Source organism: Parambassis ranga, chromosome 22, assembly GCF_900634625.1.
Source record: "Parambassis ranga chromosome 22, fParRan2.1, whole genome shotgun sequence".
Taxonomy (NCBI): Eukaryota; Metazoa; Chordata; class Actinopteri; family Ambassidae; genus Parambassis; species Parambassis ranga.
Window position 1 is genome coordinate 4,431,384 of NC_041042.1, and position 23,796 is coordinate 4,455,179.

General features: G+C 39.8%; 2 protein-coding genes across 3 annotated transcripts; one reads left to right on the plus strand and one right to left on the minus strand.

The window, feature by feature from the left end:
* Window positions 1–1,002: 1,002 nt before the first annotated feature.
* wars1 (tryptophanyl-tRNA synthetase 1) lies at window positions 1,003–5,978 on the minus strand. Of its 2 annotated transcripts, none has more exons than XM_028396216.1 (11): window positions 5,829–5,978; window positions 3,788–3,915; window positions 3,432–3,639; window positions 3,232–3,340; window positions 2,946–3,065; window positions 2,621–2,803; window positions 2,262–2,362; window positions 1,997–2,109; window positions 1,730–1,903; window positions 1,510–1,650; window positions 1,003–1,373 (listed from the first exon to the last, which is right to left on the minus strand). In XM_028396216.1, exons 2-11 carry the CDS (start codon window positions 3,899–3,901, stop codon window positions 1,215–1,217), a joined length of 1,422 nt encoding a protein of 473 aa, XP_028252017.1. In that variant the 5' UTR covers window positions 3,902–3,915; window positions 5,829–5,978; the 3' UTR covers window positions 1,003–1,214. The 2 variants fall into 2 exon arrangements, with proteins under 2 accessions (XP_028252017.1, XP_028252018.1); XM_028396217.1 differs by having other exon boundaries at window positions 3,788–3,911; window positions 5,829–5,900.
* Window positions 5,979–6,215: 237 nt separating this feature from the next.
* wdr25 (WD repeat domain 25) lies at window positions 6,216–22,931 on the plus strand. Its single transcript, XM_028395659.1, has 7 exons — window positions 6,216–6,319; window positions 6,977–7,696; window positions 12,526–12,673; window positions 18,391–18,521; window positions 20,133–20,303; window positions 20,803–20,943; window positions 21,974–22,931. Exons 2-7 carry the CDS (start codon window positions 6,989–6,991, stop codon window positions 22,193–22,195), a joined length of 1,521 nt encoding a protein of 506 aa, XP_028251460.1. The 5' UTR covers window positions 6,216–6,319; window positions 6,977–6,988; the 3' UTR covers window positions 22,196–22,931.
* Window positions 22,932–23,796: the final 865 nt, after the last annotated feature.

Genomic DNA, 23,796 nt, shown 5'->3' on the forward strand with positions numbered 1-23,796 from the left:
TTTCAAAGGCAGAACAATGTCTGTTATAGCCCGTGTCTCCTCTGTGGTATTTGTCCCTGCAGGAATGTCCTCCACTTACCTGTAGGTGGACAGTTGTAAATAGCTATAGATGAATCTCCCAGCACTCCCTTTGTTGAGAACACTCAGTCAGGCAGTAGATAAGAATTCCTCACAGACGTGTTTTTTTGCATTTTTTGTATCTTTTTTTTCCCAAGCCTTTTGTTTACATTAGTTCAAAGACTGACATGTTCTGTGCACAGTCCCACACTGTGTGTACCTGGATTGTGTTCCTATTATGTCAGGAAGTACAGTGTGAAATTATGCTTGCCATTTGGAATTTGTTTAGTAGCCCTAAGTCGGTTTAAATTCTTTTTGCAAAAGCTCAAAAATAAAGTCAAATAAGTCATGCTGCCATATCAAAGCACTGTGTACAATTTGAAACAATACCAAAATCCATGTAAGTACATAGTGTCCCTCATGAATAAACAGTAACAGAAGTATTCAAAATAGGACGGTTTGTCCTTAAAGTAACATATTATGTAATGAAATGTCATATTCTTCATTATCCTGAAATAAACCTTCTTTTTTTGGAGCATATGCTAGCATTGCTAATATTAACAAGGACTCATATTCACAGTCCTAGCAGTGTGTCAACGTGAACAATACCCGATCCCTGAAATCATAGACGCTAAATCAGAATCAGAAATACTTTATTAATCCCAGGGGGACATTCAACTTTTTCTTTATTTAAACCATGCTGAGTGTTACCTTGATTAAAGTCCCATTTATTGATACAAATCTGCTTAAGTTCCCTGAATCAAGACACTGAAGAGATGATTTTCTTTAAAGGATATCCTATAATATCAAACTATGCTTTCTTTAACACCATCTATCCTTTTCACCAGCACACAATTGTTATTTTTTTCCCCATGTTAAATAAGCTTTGCAGAGTGCATGAGTAGCTGTGTGATTGTTGGTCTTTAAGGAAGCTTCCTAAGAATATTTGTTTGTACGCTTTAATCATGTGTACATTTGGTGTGGCGTGAAACCAACTAGAAGCTTGACAATGAGCATGAAGGTGTTGGCAATGATACAGAGAAGCACATCATCATCGCTCCAGTAATTTACATTTAACATGAACATCCTCCAGCTCTGTTGCAAACCGTAAGACAATTATTCACATGATGCACTTTGTTCTTTAATGTTCAAGCCAGCTAGATTTTAAAATTTAAAGGTCTGGGTGTCATGAACTGCTTCACCATCTCGTCTGTAACTTGTTTGCGTCTCTCTTGATGCTCGGCGATGATTGGCTGCAGAGTCTCAATCAAAATCTTCTTCAGTTCCCCTGTTAGGAGAGCTCCACTAGTGTAGTCCTGCGCAGAGAAGAGATTAAAGATTAGAAATTAAATGAGATATGGAAGGTGGGAGGGGTGTGCAGAACTTAAAAGAATGATACACACACAGCATGTACTGAGTGTAAGAAAAAGTATGAAAATTGATCTCCCTCACTTGTCTGATCTTTTCCAGCTGTTCATCATCCTCCAGGAAGAAGGTCAGGTACATGAAGGAGACGTCCACGTCCGGGTTACCACCGTACTTCCTGTGTTCCTCCACTGTGTCTTTTCCTCCAGAAAAAGCGTGTTTGTTGACCTGCATGAAGCGATTACAGGTCAGATACCAAAATAATATGTATTACATTTGAGCAGGCTTGTATTAAAATAGAACTAACCTTATTTTTGATCTGTTTTGGTGTATCGGTGAGGAAGATGGAGCTGTTCGGGTCACTTGCGCTCATCTTGGTCTGTGCCCCTTGCAGGGCGGGGAAGAAGGTGGAGTGCAGCAGAGCAGGTTTTGGGTAGCCAATCCTTGGAGCGACGTCACGGGTCATTCTGAAGTAAGGGTCCTGTGTGAGTAAGACAAGACAACATTGCATTTTACATACGGTATATGAAGACCAGTCTGCTGTAGTGTCACTTTGCTGTATTATTGTCCTAACCTGGTCTATGGCACAGGGGATGAGACACTGTATGTCTTTTCTGCCTCCAAAGATCTGTGGGAAAGAGTTACTGAAGGATGGGGCTGCCTGAATGGCTGGGAAGCTGATCTTTCCTGGATGGATAAATCACAATAAACACCATACAGAAAGACGTTATTCACACGACCAAAATCTAAACTGGGACATGTGCAGTAAATACAGGGGAAAAACGATAAGAATCCTAGTCGAATATGGAAAGAATGGTACTACAGTTCAATTGCCTTACCAATGCAGTCGCTGTCTGAAAAGCCAAAGATGCCTTTAACCTGGTTGAATGTCACATGTTTCTGGATCTTTACCACATTTCGGTAGAATTCAGGAGATGAACTGCCAGGAAATAAAAAAAAAAATTCACATTTTTTTTTAAAAAAAGGAAAATTTACTCTAGTTAAGGCTGTATAAACTTTAGTTAATAGAATGACAATTCTGCTGAAAGCTTACAAGACACATGCTGCTTAACCGTTTTTTAATTGGTCTGTCATTTGGACACAATAAAGATGCTTCTTATGCATCCTAAGAAGTCTCGGCAGTATGGTTTACTTAGTAAGAATATAACTTTTAACTAATTTTTTTATCATATTTTACCCCATGTAGTCAAGGTCAGAAAAGATAAAAGTCTTGTTGACGTCAAAGCCACAGGCGATGATGTCCCTGGCATTTTCCACAGCAAAGCGGTGGCATTCTTCTAGTGTTAGATCCTTCCATAGGTACTTCTCATCATCAGTCATCTGGATCACTAGAGGAATGTCAAACACATCCTGAAGCCATCTAGAACAACAACAAAAAACAATTCTCAGTTATACAAACGGTCAGAAAGTCAAAGTAATGTAAGCTGTACAAAAAGAGACTGGGATTATCAGCACACTCTAAACACTGCAAGACTTACTTAGACGAGAGAGAGAGCACTCACTTGGTAAAGATAAAAGGGATGAGGTGACCAACATGCATTGCCTCTGAGGAGGGACCTCTGCCGGTGTACAGGTAGAAAGACTTCTGCTTCTCGTATGCCTCCAGTACCTGATGCATATCTCTGTGATTGGAAGGAGGTTTTATTAATGGGTCATTCCTGTTTGAACTTTTCACCCTGCCACCATTATGTTTCACTTAACATAATATTCAGAGTGGGAGAAGAAGAAGAATTATGTGCTGCATTAGATGCCTTCAGTAGAAGTCTGTAAATAAGAAACAATATAAACCTGTGTGAGAAGAAGATTCCTCTTCGTAGAAAGCGATGAGGTTTCTGTCCCAACACTTTTTCTATTCTGTCCACCACTTCCTTGTCAATTTTACTGCTGCCAAACCTCACTGAGGGGAGACATCACAATGTTTATTTTACTTCCATTTTTACATTCAGTTTCCTCTCATCTTTATAATGAAGACAACATTTGAATCTCACCTATGAGTTTGTCGTAATCCACTCCTTTGGCGTTTGTGGTGGCAACGGTCCATGGGTCAACTGTGTCTTCTCCATCTTCTACTGGCCCGTTGTCTGGGACAACCACGTCTTCTGAGGGTGGACATCCAGCTTTATAATCCTGACCCGTCAACTCTTTGTAGTCCACTTTCAACTGTAGCAGCAGCTTGACAGCAGCATCGACTTCACCCTGGAGAACCAAATCACACTGTTAAAGGAAAACGTTGATAAACCCAAATACCTGACAGTAGACATATTAATTTAGTTTACTGAGTTTAAGAAATTTCAATTCATATCTCTTTACTGAAAATCTCAGCTCAGGCAGTGACATCACTTACTTTATCTGCTTTAGCCGTTTTCAGGGATCTGACTTTGTCTCCTTGTGCGTTCAGTTGCTCGTACAGGTCCATTGGACTCTTGGCTCCTTCCCCATCTCCTTGACAGTCTGTCATCTTTCTCACACTGGCTAAATAATAAAGAGTAACAATATTATTATTTAGTTTGATTTCTGCAGAGCAATCAAACTTTAGTTCTTCTACTTCTTTATTTTTTTTTTATTATATTTTCTTCCGTACACTTTTTGGCTCAGCGTATCTTGGACATACTTTGTGCTATTTAAACCGTTCAAATGTCAAAATGTTCAGCTTATTGAGGTCATGATGGGTCAACTTTTAGTTTTTTTTCAGCTATTTATAGTTTTTAAAATATTAAGCGTTTTATAAAATTAATTTACCATTAAAGTCTATGAGAGATTTTTCAACTTTTAAAAGGTTTCAGCGTTGGCATACTTTCAGCTACAGAAACCATTCAAAGATCAAATGTTCAGCTTTTTCAGGTCTTTTCAGCTATTACTTTTCAGAGTTCAGCTATTTATAGTTTTTAAAATATTAAGCGTTTTATAAAATTAATTTAACATTAAAGTCTATGAGAGAGTTCTTCAGTCTTCAACTTTTAAAAGTTTTCAGCGCCTGCATACTTTCAGCTACAGAAACCGTTTATATATCAAAATGTTCAGCTTCTTCTGCTCCTTTCAGCTATTACTTTTCAGAGTGTAATGTAAATGTAATGTAAAACCAAAAACAGAGAAGCAGAGCTGCCATATTTTCTAACTCGCCGCCATCTCCACATCTTTGACATCCCAGATATAAAAATTATACCAGTTGTAGATAGGGTTGGGCGATATTGGCAAAAAAATTAATCACGATTAATTGTGGCATTTAGCCGATAACGATTAATTGGACGATTAATTGATGACAATTGCACTTACATGTTTTTGACTCTAAATCACCAAATTGTTCTAAAATGATACTGACAAATCATCAGTCAAGTTAACTACTTCATTCTAACAGGTTAAGGACAATAAGGGACAATTCCACATTTAAATGTATGTGTGTGCAAATCAACCTGCTTTACGTTCTTCCAGTGCTTAGTTTGGTCGTAAGGAGCACAATGACTAAACGTATCGCCGGTTCTCAGCTGAGTGGAATTCTTTCCGATATCTGCTGGAGGAGACTTTGAGACTTTGATTCCTTTGATCCGAGCAAACATCCAGTTGCTATGGCAACAACCAACGCTCCACGCTTCACACCTAATGCATGTCGCGTATGCGTGCGCGGCACTATACACTACAGCTGTAGCCAGCGTTGTGGCCTCCTCGTGCTTTCTTCGGCTTTCTTCGTACTCCGGCTTATGGTGACAGACATTGAACCTATTGTTATTGTGTGCACTTGAGGGTGATGGTGACCATGATCTCACACAAAAATGCGTCATCATGACGACACGCGACTAATCGCCGTAATCGATAAGTGGCAAATATTAATCGGTGACAGTTTTTCTGTCGATTAATTGCACACGATACGATTTTGTCTGAAGGCTTCGGTTTGGACAAAAAGAGAAGTTGTTCGGATTACCAGGACAGTGATTCTTATAGACTATCCTATAAACGAGTCCGACAGGGATTTCAAGTTTTCAAGTGTCCACAGAACGCGTACTTGAAGCTCAGACCTCACACAGCAACAAGAAATTATATTTTTGATTGGCTGATAGGTCGCTAATTGCAGACAGCTGTATGAGCGCACAGTACCCTGTCTGACTCGTTTATAGGATGGTCTATAAGAGTTTTTGTGCGGTAAAGCTAATCATTTCTCCGCGTGAGAAATGCCATGTGTTGAACTTGTTGAAATGCGTGAGTCTCACTCTCAATGCGTGAGACTTGAGAGCCCTGCATATGTGACAGCTAACTTGGTAAAGCTAGCTAATCGTCTGATTATTCTACCTAGATTTCCCACACGCTGCCCTAATACATAAATGGTCCTATTAGTAAGATCATATTAGGTATTATAATAACTAACATAATTAGAGTAAATAAAGCCAGCATACCGTCCAAGCTTCTTCACAAATACCTGACAGCTCACTCATTCAACTTGCATCAGACTGCTGTGTGAACTAGTGTTTGGGTAAAAGTTTCCCCAGGAATACAGGTTCTACCCAAAGGTTCCGCGATGTATTAAACGACGAAAAATGTCTAGATTAGAGACTTGATTATATGAATGTAATATATAAGAAGTTTTATATATTTTTTTAGTATAGTGTAATGTAGACTACAGTAAATAAATGCAACAACTCAATGTAAATACATTCATGTGATTAAAATATCGAAAGTGAAGGACAGTTCTTTCCGTTCCTTCCTGCTCTTTTCAAAATAAAAGCTTTAACACATAAAGATATTTTGACGTGAGCGGGCAAGACGACACATGACTTTTATTCTGAAATGATGCATGTGCTCAAATGTTTTTGCGGGATGTTGGGGGTGATGCGTGGCTGCATTAACGCACAGAAGACCATTAAATGGACACGTTAACAAACTGCAGGTACAACCATTAACGACATATTAGCTGTGCAGCTTTTTTTTTCTGCGCACAGTCTGGACCAGGTTTAAATACAGAAAAGCAAACGGCCAGTCTTAGCTAACTGTGCTATATCAGTGAGCGTACGACTACCGTTGTACACGAGCCTTCAGATACTCCTTGTGACAGTAACAGGCTGTTAGCATTAAAACACCTAATGGCGTCCCTAATTACTGTAAAAGCACCTGGTACAGTGACTTGGTTCTGTCTGAAGTTGACTAAGCTAGCTGTTGCTAACTGTTTTCATGCAAGGACTGCACTACTCACCCACGTTAACTGAACTGTTAGCTTTAACACGGCTAACACTGAATACAGGAAAGTTCCTTCTTGTTCTTCCTCTTTGTGTTTTTTTACTTACACGATTTCTCCACACTTTTACCATTGTGCACTGTTAATATGGGGCGGTGGTTGTTACATATTTGCCACGAAATTCTAATAAAACACGATTATTTATATATTACACTGCCAGGTGGTAACTAATTTAGAGCAAAGTCTGCTAAAGCTGGAAACATCTCTACTGTAAGGATGTAAAAACCTGTGCTACGTTTAACTGTAGATATCAAAGTAGCCAGTAGATGTCACAGTCGGGCCTTTAATGAGATGTCATGTTTTTTTTTCTAGTGTCATGTGAAGATGTCTTCATTAGTGTCCTATGAGGATTCAGAGGAGTCAGAGGATGAATCACTGGACAAAAAAGATGATGGATCATCAACATCAGTCCAACCTGTGTCACAAGAACACAATAAAGAATTTGTGGTATGTAACGACTCCGAGGTAACACCAGGCCCCACAAGTTTTCCTGTGCAGCAATATCATGGAAGTATCCCAGAAAGCAGATCTTCATTACAACATCAACCTCAGCCACAGAGCAGCACTTACTGGGAGACACAACATTGCAGTGGAGGTAACTCAAGAGAGAAAGATTTTAGAGACAATGCAGCTGATTTACCTGTAACTCAGAAGAAAATCCCTCCCCTGCCGGCTCATTCTTGCCTGCTGCAAAGCTCTGGTCCAAACCCAGCAAAACGACAGCCAACTGTCTCTGGTGTCAGACCGTACATCCCTAAGAGACAGAGGCTTGCTACCTCGGTAGAGACAGTGGACCCAAAGTACCCTGAGGAGCGACTTGGGGAGAATCTGACCAGAGAATGCCAAATTCTCTCAGATGTGTCGGCAAGAGTAAAGCCATATCTTGCTCAAAAACCCAGTGCAGCAGGGATACCCAGGAGGCTTACACTGAGCCTGGGAGGCCACCAAGGTCCAGTCAACATGGTGCAGTGGTGTCCTTTGCCTCATCTGAGTCATCTGCTGCTGTCTGCCTCTATGGACAAGACTTTCAAGGTAATGACAGTGACAATATGTCAAAAAATACTTTTACTTTTATTTATTTATTATTATTATTATTATTATTATTATTATTATTATTATTATTATTATTATTATTATTTATTGTTATTTTATTTTATTATTAATTATTTTTTTTACTTTTTTATGCGCATTACAGATCATTTTGTTTAACTGGCTTATCCAACAAAATTATTATTATTCCACATAATTTTCCACAAGATACTCTCAGGATACCCAGCCATAGTTGACTGCCCCATATATTTTAAGGTCTTGAGGAGTATTTCATAAAGAAAAAACAAATCCATTTATCAGAGCATTTTCAGGCCTGTGCCAAGTGCATTGGAGGAGTCTAAATTGAAAATCACTTACCTGACACCCAGTGTAATTGGCACAGTGTTACAGGCAGAGATATAATATTTGCCCTGCTGCCTCAATTTATAAATGTAACCCAAACCACTTTCCTTAGAATCCTATCTGTCACTGTCAGTTGAATGTAAGTCAGGACCCGTGGGACTTTCTCTCTCTGTCTCTCCTTCATATGATCCCCGCTTCTTTTCTTTATTTCACACCTGGAAAACAATCGCTCATTTCTGTATTGTAAAGGTCAAGGAATGCAGCCCGCCACTGACTAAACATTTCTATCCCAGTATGAAATCACACAGTCCACCAATATCCTATGAGAATGCTGAATAATTAATGATTTAAATATGAATTAGATCATTTGCATAATCATACAAGTGCAGTGGTATGGTGGCCACCTCTTCTGGCACCTGGAAAAGGCAGATGGTGGAGGCTAGCAGGAGAGGGGAGGAGAAGACTTGGTTGTTTGTATGCATGAATTATCTCTTCCTCTCAGTAGCCAGGTGTTCTCTGTGAAACCAGTTCACAGATGGAATTCTCATAGTTTGTTGAGTCTGTCTATAATTTTGTTCTGAGATAGAAATTTCATATACATCCTCAGTGGTAGCTCCTATTTATTAGTTTAAGACATTTAGAGCTCAGTTATCATATTGTTTGCTGATTGTTTTTGAAGGAAAGGAAATCACATCCAATTTGGATAACAAGTTTGTATGTTTTAGAAATGTTAAAGACATTTGATTGAAAGAAATGACCCAAGATTTCATTAAAAATAGTATTAGTTATTCATTTATAGCTATGTATTGACATAGTGCCTTAAATGCTTTTACAACTTGGCTTGTAGGTTACAATTGTAACCATAGCAACATTAACTGTTTCAAGAAAACAATAGATTCATCCAGTTCAGCAGATTTTTTTTCATTATTGATTAATAACTATTTAGCAAAACGTCTGCTAATTCTAGCCATTTACTTTGTCAAGCACAATTCAAAATCTTTGCTGTTGAATAGTTGTACTAGTCCATTAACTTTTATAGACTTTAAAAGTTTAATGATAAATGGATCAATTAAGAAAATACTTATTATCTGTTATACACATATATAAATATTTTACTTGTTGACTAGTTGTTCAATCTACAAAAGCTTGCTGTGTAGAAGAAGTCCACGGTGACAAATGACATTGTGAATTTGATACTAAAATATGTTGCATTTTTAAAGTTCAACAGAAAACTTAACAGAGAAAGTGTAAGAAAACTGACCCTGGTAAATGGAGAAGTGTAAAACACTCCCTGTAGCATTCTGACATAGATGCCATTCTGCTTATTTGCGTTGCTCAATTTATTGACATGCATTACATCTATTGATTTTCTGCTCTTTGACACCAGCTATTGATTTCTGTTCTGCTGAGCAGAAGACAGAGATGGGACATAATCAATGGAGTCCTAACACTCTCCTCTTTGTGCTTGTGTTACTTCATCTACTTCATCTACTTTAGGGCTTCTGACTTCTCTTCCTCCATCCTGTCTGTCAGACTATTATTATTATTCCAGCCTGTTTGCAGCTGTCGTTGCCATGGCTACAGCAGGTGTAAAGCTGCAGTTTTAAGTTGATAACACAAATACCAATTTAGTTTTAATTACCAAGAGTCATTTAGGAAGCAGATTACTCCAATGAGTCATTTGCTCTGCATGTCTGTTAAGTGGCCGGTGAAATTAAAGGGGGGCTGCAAATAAACAAGCTCTTATTCTAAACTGAAGCAAAAGTGATGCTTTGCTTTGGATTAGCTCAACTCTGTGTGCAGCGAATGGGTTTGTTATTGGTGCATATCATTAAGATATGCACTCAAGCAATATGGCACTTTGTCAGACTTATTGTGTGGAAGCCTGTTTAGTCCTTTGCAGAAGGGGTTGGGCGATATTGGCAAAAAAATTAATCACGATTAATTGTGGCATTTAGCCGATAACGATTAATTGATGACAATTGCACTTACATGTTTTTTACTTTAAATCACGAAATTGATCTAAAATGATACTGACAAATCATCAGTCAAGTTAACTACTGCATTCTAACAGGTTAAGCTGGTAAGTAGTGATTAGGCACAAACCAGCCATGTTTGAAATATGTATTGATAACAGATGAACAAACTGTTTCAAAATAATAATGATGCAAACATTTAAAGTAACTTTGTCCTTCAAATGTTCTTATCTTAAGTCACAAAGCAGTGCATATCAACATTAAAATTAAACAGGACAAATAAGTTCAGAAAAGTCACATCAGTGATTATTAAAGTTAAAAAAAAAATCTCTCTGTGCAAATGAACCTGTGACTGGAATATGTCCCACACTAGTGCATGTTTTCACTCATACTGTAGAGCAGCAGCAGAAAAAACATTACAAACAAACCGGACAATTCCACATTTAAATGTATGTGTGTGCAAATCAACCTGCCTTACGTTCTTCCAGTGCTTAGTTTGGTCGTAAGGAGCACAATGACTAAACATATCGCGGATTCTCGGCTGAGTGGAATTCTTTCCGATATCTGCTGAAGGAGACTTCGCTGTTGTAATGATCCTATCTTGCTGTGGAGTCCTTAAATAAAGATCGGGAGGCAGTCGGAGTTCATTCCTTTGATCTGAGCAAACATCCAGTTGCTATGGCAACAACCAACGCTCCACGCTTCACACCTAATGCATGTTGCGTATGCATGCGCAGCAGTATACACTACAGCTGTAGCCGGCGTTGTGGCCTCGTCGCGCTTTCTTCGGCTTTCTTCGTACTCCGGCTTATGGTGACAGACATTGAACCTCTGTTAGGAACGTGCTGCTTCCGCCATTATTGTTATTGTGGGCTCACGTGTGCGCTTGAGGGTGATGGTGAGAGTACGTCTCACACAAAAATGCGTCATCATGACGACACGCGACTAATCGCCATAATCGATAAGTGGCAAATATTAATCGGTGACAGTTTTTCTGACAATTAATTGCACACGATACGATTTTGCACAAGCCTACTTTGCAGTGATAGATGCTGCTTTTTCACAGATGTTACCTTGAGATGGCACTGTTTCCCTGAGACAAACATTAAACGGAGAAGTGGCCTATCCTTTTGCACATTGCAAGAAATACTACTAAAATATGTGTCACTCCAATGTTTAGATGATTGCAATTAAAAGTGCTGCTTTTTCCTACCCTGGAGGCATCTCTGCCATTCTGTTTGTTAAACTACCGCCTGCAGTACTGACATGTCACTCTTCCCTGTCCATCTCTCCTGTGGCACACCACTTCTCAGTGAGTTCCGTATGCTGTGTAGAGGAGTCATATTTAATAATGAAACACAGAGAGAAAGAGCCAGAGAGAGATCTGCAGTGCCCCACAGATCTTCAAAGTTCCTATGCGGGCACGGCCGTGCTGGGGAAGCATAAAATGCTTCATTATCAGTGTAATACTGCACCTTTGTGGGCACCATACCAGGCCACTTACAGGATTTCAAGCTTGGCTTCAGGAGAAGCCTTTGTCTTCTCCTGCACGTCAGAAAATCTTTCGCTTATCAACAGGAAGTCTGAAAAACAAGCCGCTATACACACTATACACAATACTCATCTGCATGTTTGTCAAGTGACACTGTGACTGGAGACAAAAACAAAGATATTGCAGCTGATTAACACCTCCTTCATTCATCAATGTCTTTATTCAGGCGTCCTTTTGTACCAAGATATCATATTTCAGACCAGCAAGGTTGTGCAGTCATGGCTGTCATAACAAACAGACAGTGACTGGGTGCTTTTTTTTTCTCTGCTCTGTCTGCTATCACAGAAACCTCTAACAACACAGAACCATTAACGCCATTACACCCCACTGCGAATTGATTTCTAGGCACACTCAAAGGTAATTAGTTGGATTAATTAATTAGGAAGGTTGTTTTTGGCTTTGGCTTCTCTCAGCAGCACTTTGCATGAATAATTTGATCTTGTTTTATTGCAACAGAATTTAGGTGAGGGTATCTTTGAGAAGGTTTGAGAAGTTGGGAGGTATATCCATGTGGACACATTGCATCCAAGTATTTTACCTTTTTAAAATTCTTTTCAGTGGGGAGAGCAGGAAACTTCTTTAAGTATGCAGGTCCTTTCTTGTTGTTGGTGTGAAGCAGTGCACAGCAGGTCTGGGCCGTCTGATGTCTTTTCTGCTTCTAATTTTTTACCGGATGTTGTGGCATCAGGTCATGTAAAGGATATATGGGTCAGTGTCACCCAGAATGCCTACACCATTTTACTTTGTATGTCATTGAGTCAAAGCAAACGGAGCATACAGTTACTGATGTAATGAGCCACTTCAAGTTGTTCTGCTTTCACAAACTGTGTAATGGATTCAGCTATAAAAAGCCGTCTTGCCCTTAGTAAAATTGACTTTGTTGATGCAGCCTAGGTGTGTGTGTGACTTGTGGTTTGATGTGATGTGCCCATGTCTGGCAGGTGTGGGATGGTGCAGAGAGCGGGCGATGCCTCAGGGTTTACACCTGCCATTCGGGAGCCGTGCGAGATGCCTGCTGGACCCCCTGCGGGCGACGCCTTCTTACCGGATCCTTTGACAACACGGCTGTGATCACCGACGTGGAGACGGGTGAGTAGCAGCAATTCTCCCTGTAGCTCTGAAGGAGAACTGTCACAACAAACCACTGGGTTTTTGAAGTGTGCCCTTGTGAATATGCCCCCAACTGAACCCAACTTCAGTGTCCACAGCCTGCTTCCTCTCACCTGCTGTTAGGTACATTAAACCAGAATGCCTGTGTGTATATTGTTTTTTCATTAAACATCTTTTTTTTCTGCCAGTGAACATTTCCTGGCAATTTTAGTATTTCTCAAACTAAAATTTAAAGTCGGTGTGGTAATTTATGTGTGCAGTGAATTTAAATTGCTTTGGGCCTAAAACCTTGTTATAAACCCATTGTATGAATTGCAAAGCTGTTTCTCTTTCAGCCTCAGTCGGTAGTCATGACTTATTTCGGGGGCAGCCTTTGAAATCTGCAGTCCTGGAAGCAACTACATACGTAGTAACTGCCCATTTCAAAGAAGTGCAGACGATGAAGGACTCACAATCTTAATGAATCAATAGGTGGTATAGCAAAATTGGATTCAGATCTTAATCCACATATATTTTTTTTATTGCCTACTTTCCTGTGTGCTACAGAACCTAAAGAATCTGTTTTGGTACAGTAGTGAAGATGAGGATTGTCTCACTTCAGTGGTGACCATCCTAAAAATGGCACTCCTGTCTCTTGTATGTCACATATAGACTGATGTAAATAAAAAAAAAACAAAATCAGGCTCACAAAACAAACAATATGTGGTAAGCCTGAGCCAAAATTGCTGTCTCATTGTGCGATGATACAAAGCTTTTTTTTCAAGGTGACATTTACGAGAGATCAATGATTTGGTTTGCTGTGAAATGCATCGTGTTCTAGTAGAAAAGATGATAACGTATAGAGAACTTCTACAACTTCTTGTAACCAATTTATTAAATTCTACACAGTACAAGGAGTTGCCAGAAATCAAATTCCATTCTGTCAACATTTAATAGTGAGCGAGTGTTTATACTTGCAGGAACAGAGGAACTCAACAGAACGAACCAACATACAAGCCCCTGTGGTATCTATGTATATTTCTAGGGTCAACACATGGCTGTGATGACTTGCTGCCGTTTGCACTTCCCCTCTCAGCATGTCTGTCAATACTGCCAATAAAGCCTACGGATAATAGCTTGGCCAGCCCATTAAACACACCGGCAGCTCCAGGAAGGGGATCAATAATGGATACATCACCACAGGAGCACCACCATGACCTTATACTGGAACGTCACTATTCACAACCGTAAACAAACAAATGCTTATTTGCTCGTATAGTTTGGTAGCTGCCAGCGTAAAGTGGCTCAGACTAACAGCTTTGAACCCATGTCAGACATCCACAGGGCTCTCATGCGTGAATCCCTTTTTCTGAAGATTTTACTATTGCTATAACTCTTCCTGTTTTTATTATATATTTTCAGAATTGAATGGACCATGTGTGCAGGCAGGGGGGGGGGGGGGGGGGGGGGGGGGGCAATAAGAAAACATTCCTACAGCAGATGATTCAATTTACTAGCATATTAATACGGGAGTTGGGAGTCCAGCTGTCATGCAGCCACGGCTAAAGCACTGACACTTTAAAACCGATCACATTCAAGTAGTAAAAATAACACAGGGAATACCTTACATGCATAATTCCCCAATTATTTAAACAGAGCCTCAGCCCTCTCATCATTTAGGAAGGATTTAGTGAAAGATGATTTATGTTTCTGACACGTGATGCTTAAAACACGGTGATGCCAGGACGTCAGCATAGTTACGACATTGTTATATGGGAAAAAAAAATATATATTGTCGCTCCCTCCATGTGTAAACACTAGATTGTGTGATGGGATACTGAGTGTCTGGCATCTCAGACTGTAATCAGGATGAATGTCATCTTTATGCTCTTGACAGTAATGCAGGGCCTCTTAACTATAACAAGGGAGGCAGCTGGATGCTTTCTCTTCAACTGAGCTCTCTGTGTGTGGAGTCTTGTCCGACCCCTTATATGTCACCACAGCATATCTACCCCAATTCTGCTCTGTTATGTTTACAGAGAAATGGAATTATAAAGCAGCCTGAATGGTGTGCCAGCCCATCTTAGCAGTTGTTCCTGTGTCCAATTTAATTTGTAAAATCTTATATCCACTCCCAGTGGGCCACTGTGGGCAGGCTGTCACAGCTGAATAGCAATAGTGGAGAGAGAGAGAGAAGGATGTTGGGAAGTAGAGCAGGTTAAGAGGAACAGAGCAAAAGAGAAAAGCTGAGAGGAGAAGGAATGTTAGAGTAAGCAATAAAAAAGGCAGAGATGCCAGGGAGCGGAATAAAGTAATTTCATCTGAAAGATGGTTTGAAGCGGCAGCTGTTGTCCAGTGCTTTCATGGATGTCCTTGGAAAAGCTGATCGGTCTGGGAAAATATCAACATTCTGCCACAGGCTGCTGTGTTTGTTCACACATGCATTTGCAGAACTTCTGTCCGGAGGAGATAAAAAGGAAATTAAAATCAAATCAAATCATCATCCTTGCTGTCCCTAAAACCAATAATGAACAAGAGTACTGTCAACATTTAGGTGAACTTGTTTATTGCCTTGCCACCTCGTATTGGTTAAGACTGAATCTTTTCACGTTTCATGTATAGTATGTGCAAAGAGGTCTTTTTTCTAAATATAAATACATGTACAAATAATGAGTTGCATGGAATTTGAGCCTCAGCCTCAAAATGTTGGTTTTAAAAAGACAACTTTGACACTGCATTCCTCAGGCAACTATTCAGTTCATGTAACCCGGTCCATCAGAAGGAGCAGAGCTATTTTTTTCCACAACTATAAAAGCACATACTTTTGTAGGCAGTAGACATCCTGGCCCAAAATTTGAAAGTCTTTTGGCATTGGCAAAACTTTTTGCATATTTTCTGCCTGACCATTGACATGCTATTGTGCAAAGGCAAAGGCTACACTGCCTGGAAGTGCAAACATCCCTTTTTATTTATTGGTTACCATGGTGATGTATCAGCTGAATTTTTTTTTCTTGCAAAATGTTGGGTGTAATTGCTAACTGGGGTCATGAATTTATTAAATACTGTAGTATGTAGAGAAAATGATTTAATTATACATCTGTTAATAGGCTTCCAGTGAAGTTTCGTATTAGGTTTTTCATTTTTTTTTTCATTGTTTGTCTTTAACACACTGCACGATTGTGGAAGAGAAACTGCCTTACAATGTGGCTGCATAATCAAGAGTGCCTTAAGCATTCATTCCATGGTTGATGACAATGAAGGCAGCACACACAGGAGCATTCACTCCAAATGCCACTGGCAAGAATATCTGCATTTTGACCTACTTTGAAAGCTCATTTTACACTGGTAACCTGCAAGGTCGGCACAGGGTTTTTCCTTTTCTATGACAGGAAAATAAATCGGACCCTTGCTTGAGCACAAAAGAAATGAACAGCTTTACATTAATGCATGCGTGCTACCTGACAACAGCAGGAGTGTCTGTTCTTCACAAAGCATTTCACAATTTGACATGAAGGATTTTTTTTTTAGTTTTTAACGTCATGCCTCCCTCTGCTTTAATGCCCCAGTGAACATCTATAATATTTAATTCAGTTTGGAATATATGGATCAACAGCCTCATGTTGGTATGGTCTTGCAGTCAACGTAAGCATTCTTTCTTTTTGCCGCCGTCTTCCTCCTCAGTTGCTGTGGATTGTTATGTAGATGGTTTGTTTGCATTCGGCTTGTTTGTCTGCTTCCATCAGTCAGGGCTGCAGACGTTTGTGCACTTGCTCCTAAAAATGCATGATATTGGATTTTGCTGGTACGGGCCAACTCATTTTAGCCAATTAAAGATATATCCACACGGTGAAGGTCAAGCCTCTCAAACACATTTTAAAGGGTTATAAAATGTTTAGTGTTATTTAGCTCCTCTTTTCCATGGCCTTACCTATGCACTGATACCTCCACACTGCAGATATGCCTGTATGCCATATTAAAGCCATTTTTTGCTGATACCAATCATTGGCTTGCTTTTATTATCATACATTAGAATCATGATCGGGAATTTAATAATGTCACTGACTTGGTTGGTTTACTGTCCAGTGTTGAGGGAGGTACATAACAAAATAGCCACGTCTCACCTTCTCATTTGTATGACATGCTTTAGTTAAACTGTATTTTGAAAGACCAAATTATTGCTTATCAAGTTTATATTCCAAACATTATGTTGACATGGCTTGTCAAAGCTAAGTAATGCATTTCTAACTTTTGCTTATATATAGTGACGGCGCCCTGCTTTGGTGGATCCTGTAATGAGGCGGAATAGCCATTTCATCCCTGCTGCTCTCCGCTCCCCTGCTATCCATCCCTAATGTCCTACGCTGTGTAGTCATCCAGAGCGTGTCATCTCCACAGCATGATCACAGTTCTTTCAGGACTGCAGAGTAAACTATCATGAGGGGAGGAGCAGATCACTGCAGTCCTGCCTTATCTCCCCTCTCAAGCAGGCTAATTAATCTCTCTTAATTAAAAGATGACAAGGGCCTATTTATTATGAGGAGAATGTTGATTTCTCATTGTCTTGCCAAACATGAGTTTTCTGGGGTTTTCTACGGGGAAGATCTGGATGACAGATCTTCCCCGTATCGCTGCGGGTAAGCCAATTAAGAGAGAAGTGTGAGCCTGACGAAATTGCCTGTTAAAACTTTGGATCAAATCAATGCAGTCAAATCTGGGAGCGGGCTAGTCCCCCTTTAATTGAAAGAAGGTCCATTTTTGGTGCAGTTTAATAGCTGTGGCTCACTACCCTCTTCTAAAGAGACTTTAGAACAAGTGTGTAATGAAGTGCATTTTTTGTTGCGAGTTAACTGCCTAGTACTGTTTTGGATGGCGTCTTTGTTTGCTTGATAAATTAATGAGCAGCCATTGGACCCTGAGGCGTTCCACTTTGTGAGTTGCTGGCTTATAGTCTGCCTTCATAGTTTTCCCAGGAAACTAATTTTTGGTCGCACCCTGTCAGGCTTAATTATACTTGAACCCCTCAGTGTTTTTCTTTTATGTCTAAGTATGATATCTTTAAATGGGTTTAGATAAAGCAGCCTCTAGCCAAAACATTACTTTGTACTCTCTTTTCTCTTCACTACATCGCTATATCTTTGTCAGTTTTTGTCTTGAGTTGTGTATAAATCTGCAGTCTGGAAATGAAGAGAAACCAAAAAAGTTGTGTAGTCTTACAGACCTCAGGTCAGTGCCATCACCCACCATCGTTAGTTAGTCTGCTGGGGGGGCCTCAAAAGAAAAAAAAATGCAGCATGGTTTCCATCAAGTGAATTTTTATGGACAGAAAGATGTATTCAAAAATGAATGGAGACCGCTCGTATATCATTATTGCCGACATCTGACATGAAATAATCACAGTAACTGTTTCATCCTTTCACTTGAACATCTTTCATAAATTTGAGAAGGTGTGCAGAGTTGTGACTGGCAGCAATTCATCCCTAGATTTTTTTGTGAACTTCCCTTTGAGTCATGAACTTTACCTGAAAGAGTGACAGCACAGTTTAACTACACACAGTGTTCACTGCATTGAAATTGAAATGTATTTCATTAGTTAGTCAACTAAATGTTGCAGCAACAATGTACTTTATGATTCCAGGATATGTATTGTCTGCACAGTGACGGAGAGATGTCAAAGATGTGAGCACTTCCAGTTTCAAAGGATGTCTTGTTGTTTGCAGGGAAGCGGGCGGTGAAATTGGACAACCAGTTCAGGGTGATGTGTGTGGCCGTACATCCCAGCCACCCAGAGGTGTTCTTGTGCGGAGGTTACAGTTCAATGGTGAAAGCCTGGGACTCTCGCAGCTGCAAGGTCAAACTTATTAACCTCCTTACAGAACATCTATCATTTTTATTGACTCTGGTTCATTGACTGCAGTTTGGCCCTATAAATCTGGGGCAGGTAGGCTTTAAATGCTCGCTTCTTGCCCACGACTCCTACACACTCTTTAATCGCACACAAATACAAACACGGTAGTGTACATTTCTCCTTGCACAATGACCCATGCTATATTTCACCAGATAATGCTGCTGCACTGCAGGGTATACCTCTAATTGTTCAAAGCAAATTTTAATTTCATCCAAGCTGCTTAAGTTGTTCCTGTGAAGCTGCAACCTAATATTGCTATTAAGCTTAATGGACTGTTTTATATGATAATCCTGTTCGCTTCTTCAGAATCTGAATGCTCACATGTAATTTTTCTCCTCAGCGCACCAAATTGCTTCCCTGCAGGGTTTTTAGATTTAATACTGTGGAGATGTAGCTTCCTGTAGGTGTCAATGGGTGTTAATACAGTGTACCAGTTTCCTCAGAAAATAGGTTGTTAATACCACACCTGTCAGGGATGATATAACCCCAATTGATTAAAAGGACCAAGACCAGCTCAGTCAGCAAATTTTGAAAGTAAACACACGCCCCTTTCTCTCGGAGCTCACCCCGAAGCCACGCCTCCCAATCACATGGACGTGCATCACCTGAAGACGAGCTGCGGTCTGTGACTTTGGCCATCATGCATGTACCTCTCTGGTGCACGCAGAGCAGGAAAAAGTGACAACCAGCCAATACTCTGCGCAGGGTCGTCCTGGAGGATTGGCTGATTTTTTTTTTTATCATTTTAAAAGCTTCCACAGATGATTAATATTCTTTGTTTTAATGCCAAACTGCCGAACTAATCGGTTGCTATCAGATTGTAAAGAGAAGTTACACTAATTTAACACTCAGTTTAGACTGAACTGCTTTCCTGGATGTCTGAATCACTAGCTAACGAGTTATCAGATATGTTGTTTTACCTGAAATATGTCACAACGTGCTGACAGATTTTTCATCTTTTGTGTTTACATACTGACAAACGGCATATTATAATACATATAACATAACTTTTGTTAATGTTTTTTTTATTTATTTTATTTTTATTTTAGATACTTTAGTAATCCCAGAGGGAAATTGTTTAAGGACAACCCTGCTATCCCACTGAGCCACTGTTGCCCCAATGTGTAGCCTTTATGCTATAGGTTTAATCCCTCAAACTAGGTACACCAGTGATTTCGGTCATTATGTATAAAACATTCACAGTATGTCATGAAGATGAAAGATTGCAATTACAACTATATATTATTGTAAGGAGTTGAACACCATGTCTCCATGTGACAATAGGTCTATCAGCAAGGACACAGAGCAGTTGTCATTGTCAACCTACCTCCAGGTCCATATATTTCTGTCCTTGTTAATTCATCCTCAGTGTTTTATAAGCTTCATGGATGGCTGCAAAGTAAATTATACTTGCTATTACTATGTGAGTTTTTTTTTTACACAGTGACTCTGCATTATAATGTGTATCTGGAGGACTTATTCTTGTTGTTTACTGGGTATTTTTAAGGCTTAATGCTAATTTGTGCCTGTATGTTTGTGTGTGTTTGGCTCCAGGTGGTAAAAGAGTACAAAGCGGGCATCCAGCAGACCTTGGACATCCTGTTTCTGAAAGGTGGTGTGGACTTCATAACCAGCTCTGACTGTGTGAGCCGAGACTCTGCCGACCGCACCCTTATCGCCTGGGACTACCAGACCACGGCCAAGGTCTCCAACCAGATCTACCATGTAAGAAGTCATTGTGTGACCCCTAGATACATGTAGTTGAAGCGATGTTTAACCCATCAGCTAAATGGCTTAAAATACTTTCTGACACAGAACAAATCACACATTCAAGGTACATTTCTGTGAAAGTGTGAACCTCGCAATGTGGTAATGAGGCATGTGAAACTGGCACATTTTGACAGTTACATAGTGCTTGAGGAAGCCTGTGCTCTACTGGGTGCCAACTATTTTAAAAAATGTGTTTTTAATAACCTTTGTGCTTTTTTTGGATTGAATAAATTCTCGTTTCTGGACAGTGTTTGAGCAGCTGAAATATGAGTCCTGCACTGAAGAGAGTGGACAAAATAGTAGACACATTACCACATGATACACACAGTGGATAGACTGCATTTCTGTTACTTTGTCCACCTCATAAACATACCAGATGAATTAACATGCAGCTAACTTCATTGCCACTAACGGCAAGAAAGGTCAGATATTGAATTAATTTCCCCTCCACCAGGAGCGTTACACGTGTCCGAGCCTCGCTCTCCATCCACTGGAGGAGTCATTTGTTGCCCAGACCAATGGGGACTACATGGCCGTGTTCTCCTCCCAGCAGCCTTATAGAATGAACAAGAGGCGCCGATTCGAAGGACACAAGGTCAGTAACGACTGTCGCCTCAGGGGTTGGCGGTGTGTGTGTGGAAGGGGGGCTTACTCAGGCCTGATCAATACACAAAAACGCTGTAGTTGGATTTACACACACAAACTTCAGCAATAAAACTGTGCAAAGTATAATAAACCTACATATGCAGATTTACCATAACCTGCATGTTAAACAGTTCATGTATAGACATAGCATAATACAGTAACTTCAGTAAAGGGGCAACCAGAGCAGTGTGTGGCAACAGATGACACAATAGATACCACTCAATACCAACTGTATATCTAACAATCCAAGCCAAGACATTTTATTTTGTGTCGTCTTTAATACACTGACATTTCAAACACTGAATAACTAACTTATCACACAATTGCAATTATTAACACAGCTACTCTTTAATCCCAACTAACCATTAATACCCATATGTAATATTGTGAAGAACAGGCTCATTTTTCAATTTCATTTTTTAACTGTCTCTTAAAAAGCTCTTAAATGCACTGTTTAAAGCCAAACTTAAGACCCACCTGTTCAGAACGGCTTTTGATACATCACTGTGACACTTTTATTTTTTATCTTTTTATCTTTTTGTTTTATTATTTTGTTATTATTGTTTTAAATTCTGCACTTTGCTTCTAATTTTATTTTAGAGTTAGGGTTATGCAAAGCGCTTTGGGCAATCGCCGGTTGTAGTAAGGCGCTTTATGAATATAGGTTGATTGATTGATTGAAATGCATAAGAAGCTTTAACCCTCAGAACAAGTTCATGCTTTTACTCTCTTCATCTTAACTTTAACAAATCTAATTTTAAATTTGTGATATTTATTCACCGCCAGTTGAGTCTACATGTCTAAAAATGAACCGCTTGCTCTAACAAAATTCAGTGGAAAAAAAAACAACAGTGAATGCAAATAGTAGTGTCATGTTTCCATTTTTTTTAAACACATGCAGGAAGTAATTTTTAAGTCCATATTTCCAAACGGATTTGTTGATGGTTAACCCTAAAACAACCATTATATTTCTATTTGAGGTCGAGGGATACGCAATACAATGTGACTTTTCTCTGGATGGAAGTATCCTGGCCTCGGGGAGCTCCACCGGCTCTGCTCACTTCTACGACTACCACAATGGTCGCATGCTGCACACCCTTCAGGCACACAGCCAGCCGTGCCTGTGCGTGGCTCAGCATCCCGTCCTACCTGCGACTGTAGCCACCTGTGACTGGGCTGGTGAAATCAAGGTCTGGCACTGACAGTAAAATACAGACTGTATTGGTAGCCCAGAGAAGAGATGGAATACTAAATGGAAAAGCCATGCATGAATTCATCCCTAAGACTTTATCTCATCTAATCTCTTGGCATAAGATGATAGGAGTAAGCAAACGTACTGATTCCTTTGAAAACGGTCAATAACTCTGTGTATTTTGCAAAAGCCTTTAAAATATATTAAAAGCACACCCACGTCTTCAGCCACCATTGTGCTTAGCTTGCTATTCAGCTTTGATTCTGTTATTTTGTCAAGCAGAATAAAGTCAGATGAAGTTACACAACACAGTGCCATCAGTGGCAGTTTCTTTACAGTTCAAAGAGTCAGCTCTTGTTCTGAGTTTTATCGAAAGTGGTAGGCAGTGGGAAAGCGGCCTAGCTTCCTTCATCATTCTATTTCAATAACAGTGAGGGACCTTGTCATCATCGCATTCTTCAAGTGTTTGCCAAAACAGAAAGAAAAAAAATCCTCTCTGACTCTCTGTGCATTTTCTAATAAAAAGTGTTTTTCACTCATTGCACACACATCACTTTTCTATCTGCTTTTTCTGTTTTCCCTGCTTCTGATATGACATTTCCATTCACACTGACAGCTTAAAGCATCACAGAGAAACAATGAAAGAACCAAAAAAAAAAAACAACAAAACATGCCATCATCTGTCATGGCATCACCAGATTCTGCCAGTTAACAACAGGGCCCTGAAGTACAGATGCTTGTGATCTATTCAGTATTCAAGATATGTCTTTAAAATAAACTTTGTTGTTTGGCATTGAGGTCAAGTCTTACACCATTATGAATAATTCTACTTTTTTTGCAGCCCCTCGGTGGGTGTACATCATTTATTGTTGTGGAAGTGTCTTTAAACTCTAATGATTTGCATATATACGAATTAGACAGTAAAAAAAACATCATCCTTAAAGGTAGGGTAGGAGATTTTGAAAACTCAGTGAGAGTCAGCCAGATTTTGAAAGTAAACACACGCCCCTTTCTCTCGGAGCTCACCCCGAAGCCACGCCTCCCAACCAGTCTGTGACTTCGGCCATCATGCACGTACCTCTCTGGTGCACGCAGAGCAGGAAGATAGCAGCCAACCAGCCAATACTCTGCGCAGGGGCACCTCGTAGGATTGGCTGATGTTTTTAGCATTTCATAGCTTCCACAGATGATTAATATTCTTCGTTTTAAAGCGAAACTGCCGAACTAATCGGTTGCTATCGGATTGTAAAGAGAAGTTACACTAATTTAACAAAAAGTGCATCAGAATGAAACCTCCTACCCTACCATTAACTTTTTCCCCGCAGGCATAAGTTACTAACAGAGGCATGTCTACCTGGGTGATATTTATGCCGGTAAGAGATGGAACACATGTATTCAGTGTCATTTGTTAAAAAAAAAAAATACTGATTGTACCACTTAGAAGAGGAGAGGTGGTTTCCATCACTATAGTTAAAGATGCTTTTGAAATCAGTACAAATCGACAGTAACTTGCCCTAAAAGGCAAAAGTGACAGGACAGCACAACAGCCCCGAGAAATGAATGGTGAGATAAATTAGGCAAAGGATCATCAATTACCACAATGCTTTTCTT

Bases quoted from the DNA above. Each gene is read 5' to 3' on its own strand.
- wars1 (XM_028396216.1), bottom strand. From the start codon at position 3,901: ATGACAGACTGTCAAGGAGATGGGGAAGGAGCCAAGAGTCCAATGGAC. The intron at 1,904-1,996 runs GTTAGGACAATA...TTACTCACACAG, and splicing joins TCCCCTGTGCCATAGACCAG to GACCCTTACTTCAGAATGAC. The intron at 1,651-1,729 runs GTTAGTTCTATT...CGCTTCATGCAG, and splicing joins CAAAACAGATCAAAAATAAG to GTCAACAAACACGCTTTTTC.
- wdr25 (XM_028395659.1), top strand. From the start codon at position 6,989: ATGTCTTCATTAGTGTCCTATGAGGATTCAGAGGAGTCAGAGGATGAA. The intron at 20,304-20,802 runs GTAAGAAGTCAT...CCCCTCCACCAG, and splicing joins TCTCCAACCAGATCTACCAT to GAGCGTTACACGTGTCCGAG. The intron at 20,944-21,973 runs GTCAGTAACGAC...TTTCTATTTGAG, and splicing joins GCCGATTCGAAGGACACAAG to GTCGAGGGATACGCAATACA.